Source organism: Moschus berezovskii, chromosome 3, assembly GCF_049115385.1.
Source record: "Moschus berezovskii isolate FMDL1 chromosome 3, NW_MosBer_1.0, whole genome shotgun sequence".
Lineage (NCBI taxonomy): Eukaryota > Metazoa > Chordata > Mammalia > Artiodactyla > Moschidae > Moschus > Moschus berezovskii.
This window is the reverse complement of record NC_142462.1, coordinates 57,034,996-57,058,113: the sequence shown is the minus strand read 5'-3', so window position 1 is coordinate 57,058,113 and position 23,118 is coordinate 57,034,996. Positions and strand designations below refer to the sequence as shown.

The 23,118-nt window shown below is 37.3% G+C and overlaps 1 protein-coding gene across 1 annotated transcript in view; it reads right to left on the bottom strand.

The window, feature by feature from the left end:
* Nucleotides 1-3,806: 3,806 nt before the first annotated feature.
* Nucleotides 3,807-23,118, bottom strand: part of DLD (dihydrolipoamide dehydrogenase) — a 29,442-nt gene continuing 10,130 nt past the window's right edge. The window contains exons 3-14 of the mRNA XM_055420784.2: nucleotides 19,888-19,967; nucleotides 19,078-19,146; nucleotides 18,435-18,504; nucleotides 16,895-16,995; nucleotides 16,445-16,588; nucleotides 15,915-16,016; nucleotides 7,606-7,796; nucleotides 6,801-6,971; nucleotides 6,332-6,521; nucleotides 5,761-5,898; nucleotides 4,634-4,723; nucleotides 3,807-4,546 (exon numbers count right to left, since the gene is read on the bottom strand). Coding sequence (XP_055276759.2) covers nucleotides 4,481-4,546; nucleotides 4,634-4,723; nucleotides 5,761-5,898; nucleotides 6,332-6,521; nucleotides 6,801-6,971; nucleotides 7,606-7,796; nucleotides 15,915-16,016; nucleotides 16,445-16,588; nucleotides 16,895-16,995; nucleotides 18,435-18,504; nucleotides 19,078-19,146; nucleotides 19,888-19,967 — 1,412 coding nt within the window. The 3' untranslated portion in view covers nucleotides 3,807-4,480. The remainder of the gene's footprint in view (nucleotides 4,547-4,633; nucleotides 4,724-5,760; nucleotides 5,899-6,331; nucleotides 6,522-6,800; nucleotides 6,972-7,605; nucleotides 7,797-15,914; nucleotides 16,017-16,444; nucleotides 16,589-16,894; nucleotides 16,996-18,434; nucleotides 18,505-19,077; nucleotides 19,147-19,887; nucleotides 19,968-23,118) is intronic.

The window sequence follows — 23,118 nt, the reverse complement described above, 5'->3', positions numbered from 1 at the left end:
GGAAAGGAATGGGAATTTGAGATTAGCAAAGGCAAACTATTATACATGGGATGGATGAACAAGGTCCAACTGTACAGCACAGGGAACTATACTCACGATCCTCTGACAAATCATAATGGAAAATATAGGTATAACTGAGTCACTGTGCTGTACAGAAGAAATTAATACAAACTGTAAATCAACTATACTCCAATAAAATTTTTAAAAAACAGAGGGCTACCACCTACAACAGGGCTAGGGTTGCTAAGGGGAATGTTTAAATTGAGCCAACATTTAGGGACACTGCTTATGCCAACTGGGCAGGGCTATTTAAAAGTACAGAAGGATGCTGTCATTTCTCAGATCTTATATCATATTTCATTTTATTTCACAATCTGGTAACAATCACTTATTCCACAGGACAAAGAAGAAACATGGAACACAACTGTCAAGGCTTTGTCAACTTTATAGCTCAATTAGCTGGAAACAGGCCAGGCCCTAAGTGACTTTTTCACACCTTCTCCTTCAGTTCAGTTCAGTCGCTCAGTCGTGTCCGACTCTCTGCGACCCCATGAATCACAGCATGCCAGGCCTCCCTGTCCATCACCAACTCCCGGAGTTCACTCAAACTCATGTCCACAGAGTCGGTGATGCCATCCAGCCATCTCATTCTCTGTAGTCCCCATCTCCTCCCGCCCCCAATCCCTCCCAGCATCAGAGTCTTTTCCAGTGAGTCAACTCTTTGCATGAGGTGGCCAAAGTATTGGAGTTTCAGCTTTAGCATCAGTCCTTCCAATGAACGCCCAGGACTGATCTCTTTTAGAATGGACTGGTTGGATCTCCTTGCAGTCCAAGGGACTCTCAAGAGTCTTCTCCAACACCACAGTTCAAAAGCATCAATTCTTCGGCGATCAGCCTTCTTCACAGTCCAACTCTCACAGCCATACATGACCACAGGAAAAACCATAGCCTTGACTAGACGGACCTTTGTTGGCAAAGTAATGTCTCTGTTTTTTAATATGCTATCTAGGTTGGTCATAACTTTCCTTCCAAGGAGTAAGCGTCTTTTAATTTCATGGCTGCAATCAGCATCTGCAGTGATTTTGGAGCCCAAAAAAATAAAGTCTGACACTGCTTCCACTGTTTCCCCATCTATTTCCCATGAAGTGATGGGACCAGATGCCATGATCTTTGTTTTCTGAATGTTGAGCTTCAAACCAAACTTTTCACTCTCCTCTTTCACTTTCATCAAGAGGCTTTTGAGTTCCTCTTCACTTCCTGCCATAAGGGTGGTGTCATCTGCATATCTGAGGTTATTGATATTTCTCCCAGCAATCTTGATTCCAGCTTGTGCTTCATCCAGCCGAGCGTTTCTCATGATGTACTCTGCATGTAAGTTAAATAAGCAGGGTGACAATATAAAACCTTGACGTACTCCTTTTCCTATTTGGAACCAGTCTGTTGTTCCATGTACACTTCTGACCGTCGCTTCCTGACCTGCATAGAGGTTTCTCAAGAGGCAGGTCAGGTGGTCTGGTATTCCCATCTCTTTCAGAATGTTCCACAGTTGATTGTGATCCACACAGTCAAAGGCTTTGGCATAGTCAATGAAGCAGAAATAGATTTTTTTCTGGAACTCTCTTGCTTTCTCCATGATCCTGCGGATGGTGGCAATTTGATCTCTGGTTCCTCTGCCTTTTCTAGAGCAAGGCTATTCTATGTTCCATTGAACAGCCACCCATACATCAAACACAGCTGCACTTGAAGCTGGGCCCAAACCAAAGTCACGGTTACGGAAATAGCTGTAATTTCAACAATAAGGCGACTTTCTTCTGGTTCCAGGCATTTATTTGTCACTCTTATTTAGGTAGAAATTCTAATAACAAAGTGGTTGTACTTCCTCATCTACTAGAGCATCTAAATCTTTTTCCCCCTTGATTATAAGTATTTTACTTACGATTAAGTAGAAGTAGAAACCTCCACTACTCCTCATTCCTTTTCAGCCAAACAACTAAAACTCTCACTTTGAAATTACTCGTTTTTTTAAATTGAAATTACTAATTTTAATCAGCTCAATGAACTGGACAACTAACAGCCCCATTCTTCACAAGTCAAGAGAATACTCAGAACTTAGTACATAACAATAAGTGAACACTTAAAAATTTGTTTCATACAGGACTTCATTCCCAGATATATTTTCATTCTCATATTGAATGGGAACCTTTAAAGTTGCATTTAACTATTATTTTGTATCTCTACTGCTAGTTCAGTTCAGTCGCTCAGTCGTGTCCGACTCTTTGCGACCCCATGAATCACAGCATGCCAGGCCTCCCTGGAGTTTACTCAAACTCATGTCCATCGAGACGGTGAAGCCATCCAGCCATTTCATTCTCTGTCGTCCCCTTCTCCTCCCGTCCCCAATCCTTCCCAGCATCAGAGTCTTTTCCAGTGAGTCAACTCGTCGCATGAGTTGGCCAAAGTATTGCTAGTAGTCCATATTAAATTATATTTCACTATTCCTTAATCAGATCTTTCTACTGAGAGTAGAGGACACATTTGAAGTTTAAATAAATTAGCACTTCACAGGATATTGGGATTTCAGATTTTAAAAAGATTCAGAGTTCATTACCAATAATGGGGAATAGCACATTCAGACCAACACTCCAATAGATTAACTGAAAGCTCTGAATAAAATATATTTTAAAAATGTAAAGTTACTGGACAACAATCAGAAGTAGGTGGGGCTGGGCTGGGGGAGTACCACTCAAACAACAGCACTGGGTGGAATTTTCATTTTTGATAGCTTTTCACTGAGGGCAAGTCCCAGGAAGTGGCAACTTGAGCAGAAGCCAAGTTTCAATGGTTAAGGAATCGGAGGACAGAGTTTGGGGCAACCAACAGCAACTGAACTGAGGGGAAGAACCCCAGAAAAGACAGGCATAATAAATTCTGCACATTCCCTGTCCAGTCTCTGACTCACCTGTGCACTCCAAGTGAATGGTGCAAACCTCAGGCAGCCCAAGTGAAGCTAAAACAACTGAGGAGAGATTTCAGCTGCCTTCTCCTCCATCCCACACACATAAAGACAACAAGAGTGGCGTTCAATCAAGTTAACTGCTCACTAACAAATTCAATATTTTCCAGAGATAACAGAATCCAGTCTTTAGAATGTATTGATTTATAATGACCATAATACAATTCAAGACCACTGGACATGTGAAAAAAAAGGAAAATGTGACCTATATGTAAATAAATTAAAACCTGAAGGTTACTAAACATTTTCCTTTAATCTCTGATCAACTGATACCTTATTCTGCATAGCCTTCTGCTTATAAACTATATTCTCCAAACTTTCCTTAATATATGTATCCTTCAAATTGCCATCAAGTGCACTGTAATTTGATGAATAAATGTGAAATGACTTATAATATGCAAAAGTCTCTTTAGTATTTAACACTTATTTAAGTGTTTTAAGGAACAGTCATTTAAAATATTTATCAATAAATATTACATTATAGCACTCTTTAAAGAAAAAGTCAATTTTACCCAGCCAGGATAAACTGGAAATCCACTTAGGAAAAGAAAGTCGATTAAAGATTCCCTTATGTTGTTTCTCCAAAAATAAATGCTAAACATTTAGTAGGTATTGCTGAAACAGATGAAAGGATAATGACATTTTAAATACCTTAGTATTGTCCTACAATGTGGAAAGAAAAGAAACATCCTGGTTTATAAACGCAATAATAAAGAGTAACAGAAGAAAATACACTAGAGGTAGTAAAAAAACACTAGGACCATCTTGACATCCACTCAGAATAAACAGTAAATGAATATTTAAGACATATTTATTTCCGTGTCTTCATTTTCCACTGTAATACATTGCTTCTCCATCTGATAGTTGATTTTTGTATATACACTGCCTTATTTTGGTTAACTGTATAACTATACTTTAGACCTCAACAGAGCCTTAAAAATCTAAACACAAATTCTACCTCTAACCACCAAGACATTGGGGATTAAAATAACTGAGATCATCATTTTTTATTTACATCAGTTTATACATGTTTCCAACTTATTCTAATGACTGTTTCTAATGAATGTGAAACCCAAGTTTCAAATAACCTGATCACCTTGGTTCAAACAGAGCTGTTCACATACCATACTCCAGCTGCATCCATGTAAGTAAATCCTGTATCAGAGATAAAAGCTACCATAAATTCAGTGACGTTGAACCCCTCATAAACAGCATGAAAATACGGGTTGAAGAAAAATTTCCAGAAAACTACTATAAGTAGCTTTTTTCTGCAGATATTAATGCAGTGAAACAATATTACATTTATTTAAAATATATATGAGATTATTCAATTCTGTCCAAACCTATTAAATACCTTCCAAAAGTTTCATAATTCAGTCCTAGAAATTTTTGCAGCTGTGAGCATTTCCTGTTCAGAAATGTGACCTCTACAAAAGTCCCCAGGAAATTTCAGAAAAATATAATCTTCTAAAAGTTGATTGATTTGCCAAATGATGCAGCCAAGTTTGCTTCTCTAAAAGCTTCTGATAAGGTCTGAAAGGAAAGAAATTTAGAATTAAAAACCAAGTATTTGTGGGTCAGAAGAAAATTTAGGTAGCCATTAATTGTGTGTGTTGTTACCGGATGTGCATGACAGACTCTAGCTATATCTTCACAGGATGCTCCATATTCCAGTGCAAGTGCAGCTTCATTTACCATTTCACCAGCACCCTTTAAAATAATAAATCAAGAAGTAATACTGTTTCTGTGGCAAAACAACTACCATCTAATAGGACAGATTAGAAAGGTTAACTACCTCCAGTTGGAAAAATCCTAACAGAAAAAAGCACAGAAGAGCTTGGGATCTGAAGAGAAATGGCCTGGATTCAAATCCTACCACTTACCGCAATTACTCAGACTCTGTGCTTCATTCCATTTACTCACCTCAAAAATGGAATGACCCACACCCACCGCACAGAGCCCTGAAAACCCAAGTTCATGCACGTATTTAGGAAAAACTGTTACAGAGTAAGCACTCAAATGTTCTACTATCATCAATGATACATCAGGTACCTCAGTTCAGTTCAGTCGCGTCCGACTCTTTGCGACCCCATGAATCAGCACGCCAGGCCTCCCAGGGGAGGGCATACTTCAAATGCAGTGGTAGGAAAGGCTTCTCTTATAAGGTAACATTTGAACCAAGCTAAATAAGCCAGTCATACAAAGATCTGGAGACACAGGATTCTAAACCAACGGTCTCTAAGTAGGAAGGCTTTAAAATGGGAACAAGTTTTGGCCTGTTAAGAAACTGTGAGAAGGTGCTCTCACTTTCTGAGATGGCCCACACTCTCTGGAGTATGTTTCTCTATAAATAAACCAACTTCTTACCTATCAAAAATACACAAAGAAAAAAACTGAGAGAAGGCCCAGGAGACAAGGAATTAATGAGCAAAGAGAATGACTGGAAAGAGATGGTGTCAGAAAGATAGGACCAAAATTCAGTGGAGCCTCGGGTCTAAGTCTGAAGTGGAACGCAGGCAAACGGCTGGTGTGTGTTTTAAAGGGATATCTGAGTTGCGGCATGGAATACAGATGATATGATAGGCAAGACTGTCAGTGCTAGAAACAATGCACAAAGAGGCTACGTTCAAACTTCTGCTAGTAAATAATAGCCTCAGAATGTAACCACTAGGTGGTTTTAAATTAACGTACTAAATAGCAATGCTTTCCAGAAATCCTAATGGGATTTCTGGCTTTACAATACTCACTGGTCCTAGAATATGTGCTCCCAATACTCTGTCTGTTGATTTCTGCCCGAGAATCTTCACCATACCATCTGTGTCAGCATTTGTCTTAGCTCTGCTGTTAGCAGCAAATGGGAATTTCCCAACTTTGTATTCAATACCCTGTGAGAGACAGAAATTGAGAGCTTACATAAATTCTCAAAAAAAAAATCTTTTCCATTTGTTGAAATCATCTACCATTTATCAGAACTAAATCCCAAGAAGGCAGTTCTTCACAAAGCATATAGAAGGAAAGATCAAAAGGTTTATCACAGAAAAATATTTTGGAAACAAACATAAGCAAATGCAAGTGTCAGCCCACCTGGATATACGTCAAAGCCAAATATAAGACCTCTAGAATTACTAATTTTTAAATACAGGCAAGCAAATACTCTCTCCTTTATGACACTAATAAAGTATAAAATCATTCAAACTTACCTATAATGTTCTACATACTTATTAAAATGCATTAATGCAATAATGAAAGGGTTCTTAACCACCACGGTCATTAAGTCAAATCACACTATAGAGTAAAACCACCCTCATTCAGAATTACCTCTTCTTTCAACTGCTCTTCTGATTTGCCAACCCAAGCAACTTCAGGGTGTGTGTAAATCACCGATGGTACACAGTTGTAGTCAATGTGCACAGCACCACCAGCCATCCCTTCAACACAAATAATGCCTTCATCCTCTGCTTTGTGAGCCAGCATTGGACCAGCAACTACATCACCAATTGCATAGATACTGCCACAGAGATCAAAAGAAACAGTGAACCTCTGAAATCACAGACACTCATCTTCTGTTATGCCAGAGTCAAAAACTATGAGTTTCCAGTTAGTAAAGCACTGAAAAATAAATACAGCTCTTCCAAGTTCAAGTTTTACACTTCGCATAATAAAAAATTCAATTATTTTTTGTTTACAGGTTATAATTTTACTATTCTTCCCCAAAGCCAATGCATTTTTAAAGCATGATAAGTGTTTATTTTAAATTATTGAAAATGCAGGTAGGTATACAACTTACTTTGGAATTTTAGTTTGGAATCTGGTATTCACTGGAATTCTACCTCTAGGATCCAGCTCAATTCCAAGCTCTTCTAGTCCCAAATTCTGAGTAAAGGGTCGTCGGCCGATGCAAACCAGTAGTACATCACAAGTGATAACTTCAGCTTTACCACCAGAAGCAGCCTCAATACTAGGTAGTAAGCAGCATAAAATTGAAAAACACATCTACAACAGCTGACAGATATAGGAAACTTAAGACCAGACATTACTCAAGTATTAATGACACTTCTGACAGTCTATTTTAATCATAAATAAAACATAAACAGGGTCAGGCAATGAAAAATGTACATATCCTCTAGAGGTCTATCATTTGAACCTCACTACAAAAGGCTGTATTAACATGGTTTAAGAACATAGATCCAAGCTCAAGTAATGCTTCTGCCCCCACCAGTATGAGACATTAGGCAAGTTACTTCAGTGTTGAATGAGTGGAATACCAGGCACATAGTAAGCAATCTAATCAATAATCTTATTGATTTCCCCATGCATCTGTCTAAAATTAATGATTTTACTGAATGTTGAGAGTTTAAATTGTTCTGAATGTATACTATGAAAAATTACATTACAAATGAGAACACTGGGTTAATTTTTCTATCATCAATGCAATCATGAATTTCAGAGGATTGACTGGATAAGCAATACTGAGCTACACTACACAATAAAGTGGTATTAAGTTATAAAAAATCTGATTCTTAAAGCTAAATGTTTTTCTTAAAGAAACATACAGAAGGAAACCATATCAAAAACAAATGTAGCATACTTACGAAACATCAATTTTTCCATCTGATTTCTTAGTAGCACCAGTAACTTTTGTGTTTAATTTAAATTTAAATCCTTGTTTTTGAAGGATACGTTGAAAGTTTTTAGATATTTCCATATCAATTCCAACACCACCAACATGACCCAAAAACTCAACTGCTGTCACATCTGCACCAAGCCTTTGCCAAACTGAGCCCTGCAAACAATAATCATGCAAATAAAAAAAAACAATAATCATGAAAATAAAGGCTTTGATAGCAAATGTTTAAAAAATCATCTTAAACAGTTTATTGTAAGGTATTTTCCTAGGTTACTATGTTCCTATTAGAAACTCTGAGGTTTAAAATTAACACTGTGACAAACGTGTATCACTTCATACATTTATTCATTCAGCATTTACTGAACACCTACTATAGGTGAGGCACCATTTTAGATGGTAGGTCTACATCAATGAACAAAACCCTGCCTTCAGAGACCTTAAATTCTGATAGAGAAGACAAATAAGTCGAATTTATGCAAGGTTAGTAAAGTGTAATGAGAAAAATAAAGCTGAAGTAGAACCAGGACTACTGCAATGAGAAGGACTGCCATTTTAAATAACGTGTCAAGGGGAAGCCCTTAACTGCACAAAGACTCGGAAAAGGAATGAAATACACTGGTAACTGCTTCAGAAACAGGGAAGACTGTGAAAAGGAAGGCTTTGAGGGGAAAGAAGTAACCTCTTTTTGCTAATTACTGATGCTTGCAAAGTATTAATCTAGCTTCATATTTTATTTTCTCAAGATAAATGTTTACCTTTTTCATTCAAATTATAATTTAAACTAAATGCTGGCATTTTAACAACATTTTAACAATTATAACTTGTGAATACCTGTATGTCAAATTGGCAATATGAAGATAATTTTACAGCATTAAATAAACTATGAAAAGCTATGAATATATCCTTTGCAAGAACTTACATTAAAATCACCTAATAATTTAAAACTCATTGTAAGACTTTAGCAACTAAATTAAGTTCATGTATTTATTTTTTAAATTTCATGAATTTTGGGGATGAGAGCTGAGTTAACAAGAGGTAATACAGTGACACTAAAAATTCAATAACAAACATACACAAAAAATAACTCGAAATTATGGACCTAAATGTAAAATCCAAGACTGTAAAACTTTTAGAAGAAAACAGGAGAGAATCATTGTGACACTGAGGGAGGCAAAGATTTCTTAGTTATAACACCAAAGCACAATCCATAAAAGAAAAAAAGTAAATTAGACTTCATCAAAATTAAAAACTTCTCTTCACAAGACAGTATTATGAACACAAAAAAGAGAAACCACAGGCTAGGAAGAAATGTTTGCAAAACAGCTATTTGATAAATATTTGCAAAACAACTACTTGATAGAATATTTGCAAAACTATTTGATAAAGAAATGTTTACAAAAAAACTATTTGATAAAGATTCTATAAAGAACTCTCAAAACTCAGTAACAAAACTAACTGACCCAAGAAAAAACATACAAAACATTTAAACAGGCACTTCAAGGACATAGAGATAGCAAAAAGCACATAAAAATATGCTCAACACTGCAACACTAGAGAAATTCAAATTAAAACCACAATGAGATACTACTGCACACCCACTGCTGCTGCTGCTAACCAGTCATGTCCGACTCTGTGTTACCCCATAGACGGAAGCCCACCAGGCTCCCCTATCCCGGGGATGCTCCAGGCAAGAACACTGGAGTGGGTTGCCATTTCCTTCTCCAATGTGTGAAAGTGAAAAGTGAAAGTGAATTCGCTCAGTCATGTCCAACCCTTAGCGACCCCACGGACTGCAGCCTACCAGGCTCCTCCATCCATGGGATTTTCTAGGCAAGAGTACTGGAGTGGCTTGCCATTGCCTTCTAGAAAGGCTCAAATCAAAAAAACCCAACAATACCAGCTGCTGGTGAGCAAATGGACAACTGAAACTTACACTGCTTGGGGAGGGAGCTATAGAATGATGCAGCCCTTTTGGAGAACAGAGTTCCTTGAAAGGCTAAACACAGAATTACTCAAGAGAAATGAAAACCCATGTCTACACAAAAACTTGTACAAAAGTGGTCATAGCAGCATTACTCATGCTAGTCCTGAAGTGGTAACAACCCAAAGGTTCATCAACTAAAGAGTGGATACAGCACATTTTTAAAATTCACTGAATGGAAAATTATTGCCCATAAAGTGAAATAAAGTATACCTGAATGTTGAAAACATTATGCTAACTGAAATAAGCCAGACACAAAAGGCACTATATTGCACAAATTCCATTTATATGAAATGTTCAGAACCGGCAAATCCATAGACGTAAGAAGCAGATTAGTGTTTTCCAAGGACTGGGAAAACGGAGAAATACAGAATGACTGGTGGCTTAGATGGTAAAGAATCTGCCTGCAGTGCGGGAGACTCAGGTTCAAGCCCTGGGTTGGGAAGATCTCCTGGAGAAGGGAATGGCAACCCACTCCAGTATTCTTGCCTGGAGAATTCCACGGACAGAGAAGCCTGGCAGACTGCAGTCCATGGGATCACGGTAAGTCGGAAACGACTGAGCAACTTTCACTTCTTTCTGGGATGATGAAAATGTTCTGGAATTAAGGTACTGATGACAGATGCATAACTTTGTAAATACACTAAAAATCACTGAAGTGTACACTTTAAATGGGTGAACTACGTGATATACAAGCTATATCTCACTACAAAAAAAGGAATCACTCCTCTGAATCTAAATCAGAATAGTAAGAAACAGCTGAGTAGACATGATAAGAAGCAGCAGCATCTTGAAAGACCAGTAAGCATAGCTAGACAAGTGCCCTATTCTTTAGGAAAGCTGATTTCAAAATCCTTAGATAGGAAAACTCCAGTAGTATCTACCATTTATTTAGAGCTTATTAAATGCAAGGCACTATGGTGCCTTAAATGTATTAACCACATTAAATCTCAACAAAATCAAGGCAATTATTCTTATCCTCATTTTTATAATGGATCAATTAGTTCAGAGAGGGTAATGAATTTAACAAAGACATAAAGTCATTAAGAGACAAGGCTAAAATTCAATTTTAAATCTGTCTGATTCAAAAGCACTACATTAGACTGAAATGGAAGAAAGAAAATGAACTGTAAAAAATAAGTCATATGAACAATCTTTACGAGAAAGTAGAGATATGTATGTCGACACAGTAAGTTCTCTATAAATCTAGATTTTTAAAATGACATAAATTATTTTAATATAGCAACAGATACCTAAAACATTGTGTCAAGATGTTTAAATGACTTGAAGCTTGCAAAAGTGCATAGATAGAGGAAACAGAATCATTGCCTTGGGCTATTATTATGCTGATTAAAAGGAAGTAAAATTATATGATTCCTTTTTGTTTGTTTTATCCATTAGTGAGAACAATTTTCAATGTGGCCTGAAGAGAAGAAATATAATTAAAAAGAAGTGAAGCCCAAAATAAGAACAACTAATTGTTTTGGATGAATTAACTCCCAAATCGAATAAATCAGATCACAGTTTGGGTAACAGTCGGTGAACTTTGGGAACTTAATTAGCCTAAGAGCACTGACAGAGGTGGGAAACAATAGATTCTAAAAAAGAACATTCCTGGAGATTAGCTCAGGATGGTGGAGTAGGATATGAGTTCACTCCTTACAAAAACACATCTGACTGCTGAACAACCACTGACAGAAAAAAAACAAACTCTAGAACCTTCCAAAATGACACCCTACATCCAAAGATAAGGAAGAAGCCACAAGGAACAGCAGGAGAGGCAAAACTGCAATAAAATCAAATCACAAACCAGTTGGGTGGGCAACTCACAAATCTGAGAACAATTACACCATGGAAGTTATCCCACAGGAGTAAGTTCTGAGCCCCCTGTAGGCCTTTCCAGCGTAGGGGATGGGAATGGGAGGAGATCCCAGAGACTCTGGCTTTGAAGGAGAGTGGGGTTTGATTATGTTACCAGAGTGGAAGGGTGGGCAAGAGGGATAGTTATGAAGTTTGGGACTGATATATACACACTGCTGTATTTATAATGGATAGCCAGTGAATAAGTCAGAAAGAGAAAGACAAATACTGTATATGAATGCATACATATGGAATTGAGAAAGAGTACCTATGATCCTACATGCAGGGCAGCAAAGGACACACAGATATAAAGAACAGACTTTTTGAACTCAGTGAGAGGTGAGGGTGGGATAATTTGAGAGAACAGCATTGAAATATTACCATATGTGAAATAGATGACCAGTGCAAGTTCGATGCATGAAGCAGGGCACCGAAAGCCAGTGCTCTGGGACAACCCAGAGGGATAGGTAGGGCAGGGCAGCGCAGGACGGGGCAGAGGGGGGTGCCGGACCAGCACACATACATACCTGTGGCCAATTCATGTTGATGTATGGCAAAAACCATCACAATATTGTAAAGCAATTATCCTTCAATTAAAATAAATTAACTAATTTAAAAAAGTGTTTTTAAACAAAACAAAATAGATAGCCAACAAGGATGGTCTATATAGCACAGGGAACTCTGTTCAATATTATGTAACAACCTAAATGGGAAAAGAACTTGAGAAAGAAAAGATACATGTATATGTGATAACTGAATCACTTTGCTGTAAACGGTGCTGAAAAAAACACAACACTGTTAGTCAACTATACCCCAATATAAAAAATTTTTTAAACAAAAATAAAAACTGAAAAACAACAGATTCTGAAATGTGGAACAGAGGTCAATCCCTGTTAAATACTAGAAAGTAGAGATTTTTATATAGTCAGTTTGACAACCATTAGACGCTACCATAATTGTTTCAAAAAGGTCATGTAAGCTACCCAAATTTTATTTCTGAAAGTTCTTCTGGGCTGGTTAATGCAGTACATTTTGGTATTGGAAGAGTAACCAGTTATGTTCGTAACTAGTAAAAGACTGTAATATCAGGGACCTCCCTGGCAGTTGTCCAAGATTCTTGCTCTTCCATGGAAGGGGGTGTAAGTCTGATCCCTGATCAGGTATCTTAAGAATCCACATGCTGTGTGGTGTGGCCAAAAAAAAAAATTTAAATTAAAAGCTTTTTAAAACTAAAAGAAAAGATTGCAGTATCAGATGTTTTTAATACTTTGCACTGACAACCTGAATAACACTAGAGAATGCTTGATTAACCAATTTCAGATAAGATCAGATGATGAACCACAGGCCTTAGTTAACATACTTCCCCAACTTATGAACAAGACAAAGCAAGAAACAGCAGTTAAGTTAAAAATGACAGAATCAAGACAGAACTAGGCTGGAAATACTGCGTGCAAGTGAACAATATTAAATTAAAAGCAAGGATAAGGTTCAAAGTCTTTAGGTTTTAAAAAAAAATCAGAATTGCTCAAGCAAAAGATGTGAGATTTTCATCTGACCATAAGCTCGTTATGTGTTAAAAAGAAATGAACAAATAACAAAAAACTGATCTTAAAGGGTTACACAAAGAAGTATATTATCCATATCAGAAGACTAAAAGACATTCTCTCCAAAACCCAGACTATTTTGCTTAGTTTGGAACATCATTTAAAAATGACAGGCTGGACTGGATCAAAAGGATGATGATGAAATAATGGATATGTTATCTGAAAAACCTAAGTAAGAGTCATTAAGAAAAGCAATGGAGATTTAAATATGACCAAAACTCAGTCTCTGCCTTTCAGGAGCTTATGATCCTATAAAAAACAAAGACATAAATAAATGCAATATATACTATTATCAGTAGATGATGAAAACATGTAGACACATTATACTACACTCAAAGAAGGAAGGACCAGTTTTCTTAAACAGAAGTCTCCACTAAAAAGGTAACTTCTAAGCTGCCATTTGAAAGATATTTATTATACCAACAAAAGTTTATTAAGCAATAATAACAAAAGCTAATATCTGAGTACTTATTATATATCAGCCACTATGCCAGATGCTAAAGACACACAGTAAATGAAACAGCCACCATCTCTAGCCTCATGGAGCTTATGATTTAATGGAAAACAGACAAGTGAACAAGTAGTATCAAGAAAGTAAGATAAAAGCTAGAACAAGGACCGGGTGTAATGGAAGACTCAGCAAGAGTACCTAAGGACATCCACGGTAGGCAGGGAAGGGCTCAGAAAGTGCAGAAACTCACAGAGGGATGAAATGTTCCAAACAGGAGCAAGGCCTGACTACAGATAAAATACAAAATGCAGCTTGTTCAGGCACTGCTATTTCAATATATTCTGAACATAGTTTGAGAGGGAGAGGGCTTAGAAATGAGGCTGGAGACTTGAGCCAGCACCAAACAATATTTAAGAGTTTGTACTTATCCTAACAGAGGATATATTCATGAGTTACCTAACTGGTAGTGTCACATTAGAACCCATAGACTGACTCAATATGGGGCACAAACAAATGGGAGAGGTCACTTACAGTTCCCGAATGTCTTGTTTAGGCCTCTAGATAGACGGCAGTACCACTCACTGAGGTGGGAAATGTTAGAAAATAAACAGTGAAGAAGGGAATGACAGGTTAAGTTACACATGCACTGAGTGCCTGTGAGACCTGCAAATAAGGATACTGTACGCATTCACATACAAAAGTCCAGAGGCAAGGAGAAAGGATTAACTGCACATATTTATGAGTCTTCAGGTAACTGAGGTTAAGAGTGAACAGAATATTCTCTGAAAAGGCAAAAAGAATCTGGGAGAGAACCTTGAGACAGAATCTAGAGTAATAGTAACAATTAAAGGGAAGGCGGAAAAAAGAAAAGTCAGCCCAAAGGGTAGATGTAAAATCCAGAGTGCTATTTGCAGAGAGGGTAAGGGAAAAGTTTCAAAGGCAAGATAATCAACAACGCTACCAAAAAAGCAGTGAAGGAAATAGTCTACTGGATTGAGCAATAAAGCCATACATGCCCTGTCAAGAGCAATCTGATGGCACAAGAAGCCATGGATGAAAAGGTAAGTGACAGCTGATGAAACAGAGTGTGGGCACCTCTTCCAAAAAGTCTGGCTGTGGAGAGAAGGTGAGAGGGAAATCAGGAACTTAAGGAGGACACAGGATCAAGAAAAGGCTTACATTTGTGTACAAAGTCTGTGTCTTTAAGTACAAAGGCATCTTAGCATGTGTGACTGCACAAAGGTGCCTTCAGAGAAGCAGGTTTAAATGTAAATGAGAAGGAAGCAAAAATAGGAGAGAGGCTAAAAACTAAAAAATAAAAATAAAAAAACAAAGTCACCAAGAAGGCAGGAGACAGTGCACTACCAAGCACAGGTGAAAGGCTGAGTCTCAGGGGAAAAGCAGGTCCACAGACACAGCAAACAAGCTTAAGGGAACAAGCACAACAATGGGCAAAAATATTTTCAGATCGAGGGCATCGGGTTGAGGGTGTATGTCTTTCTCCTGGTGCAGTCAATATCCTGGGTACAGCATAAAAGAAGGCAGTTGAATTCAACCAGGACCAGAGTTTTGCCAAGCAGATATGACAGAACAGTGAGGCAAGGGACTCAAGAACACTTGTAAGGAAGTCATTAGTGACGCACTATGGAATCTAACCTGCTTGGAAAGCAGTCAAGACAGGATAAGAGCACAGAGCAAAAACACAGAGGAACCTATGGACTAGAAAACATGATAAACTGAGCTTTTCTTCAGCTAGATGGGCTCTCTGAGTAAGAGACAAGGAGTTTATGGTCAGAGAATAAAATGTCTGGATTTGTGATTTTAGAAGGAGAGGTAAAAATGGCCCTGGGAAAAGACTCCTAAAACAGAGGGAAGGGGTCACTGGACAAAAATAAAAGTTGCCAGATGGACAAGAATGAAGAACAAGATAGGCAAAAGGTATGGGACGGCACAGTATTCAGAGAACGTTGAGTAATTTGCCATTTCTAAAACTTGATTTAGAGGGATCAAAATGAGGATGGAGATGCAAGAAAGAACATATCATGTAAGTCATGTCTTTATCTTAATGCAATTCACTCAGAATGAGAGCTGTCTGCTGCAGGGCTATAAGATTTAAATATCTGAAGGGCTGGTAGATCTTTAAAAATCAGTCCAATTCTAGGGAATAGGAAAGCTGGAAGATACACGGAAGCAGATTTCAAAACAAAACAGAATGTTCTAATGAGTAATGATTACTTAAACAGATTATCTTGAAAACTATTACTAAATAGTATTTAAACAAAACTCAACGCTAATCTGCCTGTGATGGTATACAAACAATCAGAGGAAGTCCTTTCCAACCCATGGAACTAATAAGGGACAGAAAAAACATCACTCACCAATTCTACACCTATTACTCCTGCACCAATGACAACCAATTTTTCTGGAACTTTTTTTAAAGACAAAGCACCTGTAGATGACACTATTGTATCTTCATCAATCTGTAATTTAAAAAAAAAGAGAAACAATCAAAATTACTTGAAAAAACCTACTGATTTATAAACTGTGATCTTACTCAGTAAAATCACTAAAAATACTAAGTCATTATTTGCTTTGAGCTATTTCATCCATAGAGCTTTTATCCATAGACTTAATTTTATCAAAACCCATTAAAAATGACTCACTTAAAAGTTTATCATGGAGCATCTCAGAATGGTCAACATTAACCTCATATTGAATTCAAATATATCATAATATAAAGTGTTCCATTTCTGGTCAAGATCACTGCAGAATAAAGACAGGCAAATTCCCAAAGCTGAATGACTGTCGACACACAGTACTTCAGTCAGGTATCTCTCATTCGAAGTTCATAAAGAACATAAAATATATTTAAGCAGAAAGGTTGTGCAGTTGTAAAACATGTAAATACCGTAATTCCAGGAAAAGGAGTGACTTCTGAACCCGTGGCTATGAGAATGTTCTTTGTATCGATAACTTGAGTGCTGCCATCGGCTTTCGTGGCGGTGACCTGATTTTTCCCAGTTATCTTTCCATATCCATTTACATGAACAACCTTTATAAAATAATGTTTAAAAATTCACAGAGTTTAAAAATAATTTTGGGGGTAAACAAATATGATTTGTAAGAAAAAACTATTAAATAATTTATCCAATACAAAACACTTCCTTCCTTGGTAATGCTACATATGGAGCAGCAAAAATTTTATTATATGCATCAGGGAAATCTATTTTAGGCTACCATATTGTTTAAAATTAAATATCCTCCAGTAGCCAATTTCTAACAGCATCACTGTAAGCATAAAGCAATGTTTATCATGTATATAAAATAATGCAAAAATCTGAACATAAAATGCACTAACCTTATTCTGTTTGAATAAGTGGGCAATTCCACCTGTTAAAGCTTTTACTGCATTACTCTTCTGCTCCATCATCTTCTCTAAATTCAAACGAACTTCAGACACTGTAATTTGTTAAATAAATCTTTAGTCCATAGCTAAATTCCTGAAGCAATGTGTGATACTTTTCACTAATCAAGGTCTGAAAAATTGCAGCCTAATGCATACGAAACTGTATAAAAGGCTATATTAAAATTTTTTAATCTAATAACTGATTAAATAATCATAGCTGGCAAAAGGCCAACAGCATCCTATCACAATAACAGAACACACCAGACAATGTAAAAAGTCCACTTTCAGGAAAAATTAAGTCCAAAATAAACCATTACATCCCACTATGACAATACATTCTTTAAACACCTTATGACAATTATAACTCTGGAAGAAGATTTAAGTAAAAATGACAAGGTAAAACATCACTGGAAATTTTAAACCGAAGAAAATGCTAAATTTCATGAAATAAAAGTTACTAAAAAATCACATTTGAAAAATTCAAATATAATTTAATATAAAAGAGTTTAATCAACTCGATTTTATTCACTCATTTAATTCACAAGAAAACTCTGAAGCAACAATATAACAAAATAAAGAAACTCAAATTCCAAAAGAACTTCAGAAGCAAGAAGAATATGTCAGAAATCAGCTCAGGCAACCAATCCATATATTAGAGACAAAGAAACAAAGGCCCTAAGAAATGTGATCTACTTAAGGTCACAATGCTAGAACATGAAGCTTTGCCTACAACGCACGTCTCCGATTAACCCCGTCTCTTCTTTCCTTAGTAGGTATGGAAAGTAAACTTTGATTCTACTTTTCATCTAGTTTAAAATATTTGCTTTAATGTATATACATCATTCTTATACCTGTCTGCCTACACTACAGCCCAAGCTTTCAGAAACCTACTACTACAAAGAAATAAAACTCAAATTAGCCTCCCCCCAGCACAAGGTGTGTTTTGACCTTTCCCAGGACTATTCTCCTGGATGCATCTGTAAACAACAATAACTGGAGGAAAAGGACAAAATGAAAACAGTCCAAAAAGAATGGCAGGAGAAAGGACATACCAAACTAAAACATTATGAAATGTCCATTTCCACTCTGCCACATCGTTCCCCCTCTTCTTGCATCTCTTTTCACTACCAACTCAAGTAGACCTTCCTTCCTTCACCACTATTTGCCCATTGCATTAAGGAATCCAGCACCCCCCTAGTGATCTCTTAGCGATCTCTAAGTTTTAAGGAAACAAAAACAGTCTTCATACACACACTCTGTCTCACACACACACTGTCACACACACACACACGTTAGCAAAGGAACAAAAGATGTCATAGTAGGAATATGGATTTGAGCTATGGATTTAAGCCTTCTTTCTTAAATAAATCTCACATTGTTAAGATTCGTCTTACTCTTCCCTCGCTAATCATATATTATACTGTCATTAGACACAAGTCCTTAGCCAGAAGAGCCAAGTGATGATATTGCTAAATATGAAAGGTATACATACTTTCAATTCCCCTAGATGCAAAATCTTTCCCATGGGCCAAATGGTAAAAGTGAGAGTTATTCAATAAAGCCTAAAGGAAAAAAAAAAAGACTAAATTATCAAATTTTACAAACTATATACATGCAAAAACCACTTACAAAATGACATTCTCAACATGAAATAGCAAAGAGGACTACACCAATTCAGTTTCTGCTCTTACATATTTAACGTAAGAAAAACAGTAACAAATGCTCAACAAACAAGAATGAAAAAACTACTTTACTTTCTTTAAAAGCAAAGGATTAAGTATACAACTTCAGAATAGCAGGATATAAAGGCAGTCATTTTTCATACATAAAGGGCTTAAAAGAAGAATTTACTGCCTATTAATTGTTTCGTTGTAGAAGAAAGCCAAAAAAATGGAATCAGATCCTGTCATCAAAGCCTAGCTCAAAGGCTAGGCATTCTGAGACAAGGAAGTTATTTCAGGAATTTATGGCAGACTGATGACAGTAACCTAAATTTTAACAAATGAAAAAATGTGTTTTTATCATCTCTGGGTTATTTTTTAGTAACTGTATTAGTTTAACATTCTAATCTCAATATATCCTTCCAGGTGGTGGCTAATGAAAAAATTTCTGCACTGTACAAAACATATGCTCACCTTAGAAGGAATACAACCAACATTCAAGCATGTTCCACCAAGTGTTTCATTCTTCTCAACACAGACTGTCTATAAGCAAAGAAAACATTATTTATTGCACATAACCTGCAATGTTTCAGTTCACTAAAATTCCAAATATATGTCTTAATTCTTCTACAAAACATGTTACTGAAAGTGTTTGTGAGAATGAAATATACAGACTCTTTTAAAATTTATTATCTGCATAATACTAACCCCAAAAAAAGTGAATCATTCTGAAAGATATTTGTTTAAAAACCAAATCATGTTTTTATTTAGCTCTATTACTCTATGTTCCAAAGTGTATGTGTGTGCAAGCTAAGTCACTTTAGTAATATCCAACTCTGTGGGACCCTACAGACTGTAGCCTGTCAGGTTTCTTTGTCCATGAGATTCTCCAGGCAAGAATACTGGAGCAGTTGCCACGCCCTCCTCCAGGGGATCCTCCCAACCCAGGGATCGAACCTGCATCTCTTAAGTCTCCTGCACTGGCACACAGGTTCTTTACCACTAGCGCCACTTGGGATTCCCAAAGTGTGACTAGAAGCCAAAACAAAATGAAACATATGGGGTGGGGGGTGGTGTGCAATAGGGAGGGGATAGTGACTTCACTTTCCATTTCACGAAAATACTACAACTGAATAAATCCTCTCTCTTCATTACTCTCAGACCTAAATTATAGAATTAGGAAATTATGTATCATTATTAATTACCTGCAAAGTATTTTGTGAATTAGCTCAACCCCTCCCAAATGAAAAGGAAATCAATGCCTAATCTGAGCTTAAATCTTACCTTGAAGCCTAACTGGGCAGCTTTAATAGCAGCGACATATCCTCCAGGACCAGAGCCAATTACTGTCACATCCGCATCGGCTACAATCAAAGCAAATACAGTTAAAAAAAAATATTACATTTTATACTCCAAAAAAGTGCAAATAACCAGTATTTTCTACATACTACTATTCATTCCAAGGTACCTGACATTCTCTGACATAACTGAAAATGACACAGATTTTTAAATTTTGTTTTCTATTTATTCATTATGGCATATCAAAATATAACTGAGTTCTGAACCCACTGTATCTACTGACTTTGCTAAATTCCATAGTTTTATTGAATGATAATGGACAGACATTTGGTGACATAGCTGCATGAAGGAAAGAGCCTGAGCTTTGCAATCTGTCATCAATTCAGTTCAGTTCAGTCGCTCAGTCGTGTCTGACTCTATGCGACCCCATGAATCACAACAGCCAGGCAATCTGTCATACCTGGCTTCAAATCTCAGCTCTTATCATTTATTAGCTGTGTGACTAAGTGACTTCATTTTTTCTGTCATATAGGAACAATAACACAGCCGTAAATGACTGATGTTTGGATTAAATAAGATAATTTCGTATCATACCTTAGTTCTTTCAATAAATTTAAAACCGATTATATCCTTTTCGGGTACTTAACTTCTAAAATAACAAGGGGAAAATTCTGCTTCCCTACAATACTTGGCAAATACATTCTGAACTATTTGAATAATGATAAATTTTGTATAGTTTAATAGGCTAAAGAGTACACTCAATGAACTATTCTGGACATTTATCATATAAAGATAAGAAGCTGAAAGTTAACTTTGATCAGTATCTTAGGAGTATAATAATTATGAAACAAATGTAAAAATCAGTTCAGTTCAGTTCAGTTCAGTCGCTCAGTCGTGTCCGACTCTCTGCGACCCCATGAATCACAGCATGCCAGGCCTCCCTGTCCATCACCAACTCCCAGAGTTAACTCAAACTCATGTCCATAGAGTCGGTGATGCCATCCAGCCATCTCACTCTCTGTTGTCCCCTTCTCCTCCCGCCCCCAACCTTTCCCAGCATCAGAGTCTTTTCCAGTGAGTCAAGTCATCACATGAGGTGGCCAAAGTATTGCAGTTTCAGCTTTAGCATCAGTCCTTCCAATGAACACCCAGGATTGATCTCCTTTAGAATGGACTGGTTGGACCTCCTTGCAGTACAAGGGACTCTCAAGAGTCTTCTCCAACACCACAGTTCAAAAGCATCAATTCTTCGGCGATCAGCCTTCTTCATAGTCCAACTCTCAATCCATACATGACCAGGGAAAAACCATAGCCTTGACTAGACGGACCTTTGTTGGGAAAGTAATTTCTCTGCTTTTTAATATACTATCTAGTTTGGTCGTAACTTTCCTTCCAAGGAGTAAGCGTCTTTTAATTTCATGGCTGCAATCAGCATCTGCAGTGATTTTGGAGCCCAAAAAAATAAAGTCTGACACTGTTTCCACTGTTTTTCCATCTATTTCCCATGAAGTGATGGGACCAGATGCCATGATCTTTGTTTTCTGAATGTTGAGCTTCAAGCCAACCTTTTCACTCTCCTCTTTCACTTTCATCAAGAGGCTTTTGAGTTCCTCTTCACTTTCTGCCATTAGGGTGGTGTCATCTGCATATCTGAGGTTATTGATATTTCTCCCGGCAATCTTGTTTCCAGCTTGTGCTTCTTCCAGCCCAGCGTTCCTCATGATGTACTCTGCATAGAAGTTAAATAAGCAGGGTGACAATATACAGCCTTGACGTACTCCTTTTCCTATTTGGAACCAGTCTATTGTTCCATGTACAGTTATGACTGTTGCTTTCTGACCTGCATACAGGTTTCTCAAGAGGCAGGTCAGGTGGTCTGGTATTCCCATCTCTTTCAGAATGTTCCACAGTTTATTGTGATCCACACAGTCAAAGGCTTTGGCATAGTCAATGAAGCAGAAATAGATGGTTTTCTGGAACTCTCTTGCTTTCTCCATGATCCAGCGGATGTTGGCAATTTGATCTCTGGTGCCTGTGCCTTTTCTAAAACCTGCTTGAACATCTGGGAGTTCACGGTTCACATCTTGCTGAAGCCTGGCTTGGAGAATTTTGAGCATGACTTTACTAGCGTGTGAAATGAGTGCAACTGTGCGGTAGTTTGAGCATTCTTTGGCATTGCCTTTCTTTGGGATTGGAATGAAGACTGATCTTTTCCAGTCCTGTGGCCACTGCTGAGTTTTCCAAATCTGCTGGCATATTGAGTACAGCACTTTCACAGCATCATCTTTCAAGATTTGAAATAGCTCAACTGGAATTCCATCACCTCCACTAGCTTTGTTCATAGTGATGCTTTCTAAGGCCCACTTGACTTCATATTCCAAAATGTCTGGCTCTAGGTCAGTGATCACGTTATCGTGACTATCTTGGTCGTGAAGATCTTTTTTGTACAGTTCTTCTGTGTATTCTTGCCACCTCTTCTTAATATCTTCTGCTTCTGTTAGGTCCATGAATGGGTGAATTTAACTCAGATGACCATTATATTTACTACTGTGGGCAGGAATCCCTTAGAAGAAATGGAGTAGCCATCATGGTCAACAAAAGAGTCCGAAATGCAGTACTTGGATGCAATCTTAGAAATGACAGAATGATTTCTGTTCATTTCCAAGGCAAACCATTCAATATTACAGTAATCCAGACCTATGCCCCAACCAGTAATGCTGAAAAAGCCGAAGTTGAACAGTTCTATGAAGACCTACAAGACCTTTTAGGACTAACACCCAAAAAAGATGTCCTTTTCATTATAGGGGACTGGAATGCCAAAGTAGGAAGTCAAGAAACACCTGGAGTAACAGGCAAATTTGGCCTTGGAGCACAGAATGAAGCAGGGCAAAGGCTAATAGAGTTTTGTCAAGAGAACGCACTGGTCATGGCAAACACTCTCTTCCAACAACACAAGAGAAGACTCTACACATGGACATCACCAGATGGTCAACACCGAAATCAGATTGATTATATTCTTTGCAGCCAAAGATGGAGAAGCTGTATACAGTTAGCAAAAACAAGACCAGGAGCTGACTGTGGCTCAGATCATGAACTCCTTATTGCCAAATTCAGACTTAAATTGAAGAAAGTAGGGAAAACCACTAGACCATTCAGATATGACCTCAATCAAATCCCTTATGATTATACAATGGAAGTGAGAAATAGATTTAAGGG